We start from the raw sequence: 3,244 nt of genomic DNA on the forward strand, positions 1-3,244 counted from the left end.
ATGTGGAAGTCCTGGGTTCAATCCCCACTCAGGGCACACTAGAGAAGTGACCATCTGCTTCTCCTCTGCTCCCTCTCCCCCTTCACCTACCCTCCCCCTCCCCCTTCCCCCTTCCCCATTTCTCTTTCTCTCTCCCTCTCTCATCTCCTCCCACAGTCATGGCTAGAATGGATTGAGCAATTTGGCTGCAGGTGCTGAGGACAGCTCCATGGCCTTTGCCTTAGGCACTGAAATAGCTCAGTTGCTGAAAAAGGGGGCAGTGGTCTCAGATGGGCTGAGCATCCCCCTGAGGGGGCTTGCCAGATGGATCCTGGTTTGGGCACATGTGGGAGTCTGTCTGCCTGCCTTCCTGCCTCTCACTTCATAAAAAAAATTTTTTTAAATTGTAAGCCAACCTCAAACACAGCCCCAAGGTGACAGGAAGGACGAGGCCAAATGCTGCAGAACAAGAAGCACCCACAAAAATGTCTTTTCTCAGCCAACATGCTGAGATGAAGAGAGAGCCTGAAATAATCAAACAACCCAGAGAACAAGCAGCAGCCGCACACAGCTAGGACTCCCAGCTGGGGGAACTCGGGAGACACAGCCCTTTCCTGCCGCCAGAAGATTCTGAACTGAGTCTTTCAACAGTCACAGATAACAAATCGGATACCAGAGGCCCTGGCCACTGGCTCAGTGGATAGAGCCAGGGCCAGACACTTGAGTTTTTAAAGTGCCTGATTCCCCCTTCACATGGAGTTGGGACAGTTCCCCTGCTGCTCCTGCTGCCACACAGGGTGGGGGTGGCATTAATCACCCATTGCTCCCAGGGCCACAGCACCTCTGTGGCCTCCAGAAGGAAAACTTAGAGTGTTTAAAAGACTCATTCCCTCTTTTCCCCCCTTTCTGAGTTTTACTGTCTGGGCAGGGAGTGACATCTCTCCCATTTGAACCATCAATTTAGGTTCTGTCTGAGTGGAATTCTTGCTCTGTAACAGCAAGAAAGCTTGTACAAAAGAGATCATGTCCCATTTACAGACCTTGGAAAACAATTCTAATCAGTCGTTGACTTATAGCTGTGGCTAATAGTCAGCTAAAACACGGACTATTAGACTTTCTGATGAAACTGAGACAGAGCCACCCATGTCAAACAGAAACAAAGTCCAAAGCAAATATCAAGTTCAAACAATCAGGTACTCTCAAACCAAGTCCTCTGGTCTTAGATTCTTACCTCACACTTACTGATTCCATGAAAGACCTCTCCAAGCTTTAAATGGCATAAAGTCCAAGACTGTGTGGTCTGCCCCTTCTCTGTCCCTGCTCCATGCAGCCCGGACCCTTATTTCCCGCTCACTGCCTCTGCTTTGCCCAAGGTGCCACCCACCCCGCTTCTGTGACCCCTTTTCTCTCCTCCCCTCAAGTCCAGGTCCCCTTCTTCCTCCCTCCCAGAACCCTTCAACCTCCAGAATTGTCCCCCAAACATCATCAACCTCTCTGGGATGGGGGCAGCCATGGGCATCTTCCCTTATAGCTTACGATGACTCCAGAGTGCGTTTCTGAATAAGTGAGTTCTTCTACTAGATTTTCATATACCATGTCTTCTCCGTCAACAGTGAGTAAACATCACAGTCCGCTCACCCTCCTTCCTGCAAAGCCTACTCTTCCCAAAGATTTCAAGGTGGTGTCCAGTTCATTCATTATTTACATTGACTATTTTTAATAAGAGGATTTCCTCTGGGTTTTATTTATCTGGAATCCCTTGGAGAACATGAATGACATGTCTGACGTAGGAAAATCAATCAGAACTGAGACTAAGCACTAAGCAAATTAAATCACTTACAAACGTAAACAGAGATGGTGAGTCTGAAAAAAGAAAGCTGATGGGAGAAGACAGCTGAAAATGCTCAGTGTCCACCAGTAATGCCCAAGTGAATCAAAATGCATATCACAAGAAGAATCAAAAGGTATATCACAAGAAAAGCAGTTATCCCAATGTGAGAGAGCATCCACTCTTTGACTCCGAGGAACACCCTGTACACCCAGTGATTCATCCTCTTCAGGTCTCGCTTTTGCTTTTCAATGCACCTGTGCACCTCGGCCAGGTAGTGCATGTGGTTTTCTCCGCCGCCTTCCTGGAGCAGCTGTGCTCCGAGGAAGAGGTCGTTTGTGTAGAAGCCTCCCTGGTGCTGTCGCTCCAGGCTCTCGACCACAGCCATCAGCTCCTCCAGCTGCCTCCTCTGCTCTTCCCCAGTGGCCCGGTTGTTGAAGCCACAGTACCTCCTGTCACACTCCTGGACCAGGCTCCGCAGGCTGAGGTTGTCCGTGGTGGTTACATACTCATGCAAGGACCCCCCACATAAGTCCTCCATGTGGGTGAAGAGGACCACCACATGTCTCATGGCTTCTGCTCCATAGACCTCCTTCACCCTCCTCACGGCCACTGTGTCCTGGGCCGTGAAGCGGCCCAGCTGCGTCACCAGCAGCAGCACGTGGGGCCCTGGGGCCAAGAACCGGTAGTAGTCCCCAAAGTCCTTGTACATGTCTTGGTTCGGGGCCTTTGCCTCAAAGACGGAGGGAGTGTCAACCACCAGAATGCGCCTCCTATTCCATGTGCCTGTGGCTGCCTGGCACGTCCTTGTCACAGCCTGCGCCCCCAGCCTGGACTCAAACACAGGTCAGCAAAATATGTTGGTTCTGGTGGCACTTTTCCGGCAACCGGACCTGCCCACCAGGAGGATCCTCAGCAGGGAGGATGCAGACTGGTTATCTTCTACTCTGATGTCTATAAAAAAAAAAAGAGAGAGAGAGAGAAAGAGGAAGAGAGGAAGTGAGAAAGAAAAAGAAAGAAAGAAAGGAAGAAGGGAAGGAAGGAAGGAAGGAAGGAAGGAAGGAAGGAAGGAAGGAAGGAAGGAAGGAAGGAAGGAAGGAAGGAAGAAGAAGGGAAGGAAGGAAGGAAGGAAGGAAGGAAGGAAGGAAGGAAGGAAGGAAGGAAGGAAGGAAGGAAGGGAGGAGAAAGAAAGAAAGAAAGAAAGAAAGAAAGAAAGAAAGAAAGAAAGAAAGAAAGAAAGAAAGAAAGAAAGAAAGAAAGAAAGAAATGTTGAGACTAAGTTAGTGATTCTTCAGATTTCTTGGTCACAGACCCTCATGGTATCACATGAGAGCCACGCCCCCCCACCCCAGGGGAACAGTCACATCTAAAGGCATACAAGGGTTTGCTGATAACTTTAGGAGGTTCGTGGGTCATTGGAAATCCACATAAGAAGCC

At 49.5% G+C, this 3,244-nt stretch overlaps 1 protein-coding gene across 1 annotated transcript; it reads right to left on the minus strand.

Annotated features, from left to right (window-relative positions):
• Positions 1 to 1,707: 1,707 nt before the first annotated feature.
• Positions 1,708 to 2,682, minus strand: LOC136405719 (GTPase IMAP family member 5-like). The gene has a single exon (XM_066385195.1). It carries the CDS (start codon positions 2,517 to 2,519, stop codon positions 1,884 to 1,886), a length of 636 nt encoding a protein of 211 aa, XP_066241292.1. The 5' UTR covers positions 2,520 to 2,682; the 3' UTR covers positions 1,708 to 1,883.
• Between the last annotated feature and the right edge of the window lie 562 nt (positions 2,683 to 3,244).

This window comes from Saccopteryx leptura, chromosome 5 (assembly GCF_036850995.1).
Source record: "Saccopteryx leptura isolate mSacLep1 chromosome 5, mSacLep1_pri_phased_curated, whole genome shotgun sequence".
Taxonomy (NCBI): Eukaryota; Metazoa; Chordata; class Mammalia; order Chiroptera; family Emballonuridae; genus Saccopteryx; species Saccopteryx leptura.

Coding starts and splice junctions, on each gene's coding strand:
- LOC136405719 (XM_066385195.1), bottom strand. CDS start 2,519: ATGTACAAGGACTTTGGGGACTACTACCGGTTCTTGGCCCCAGGGCCC.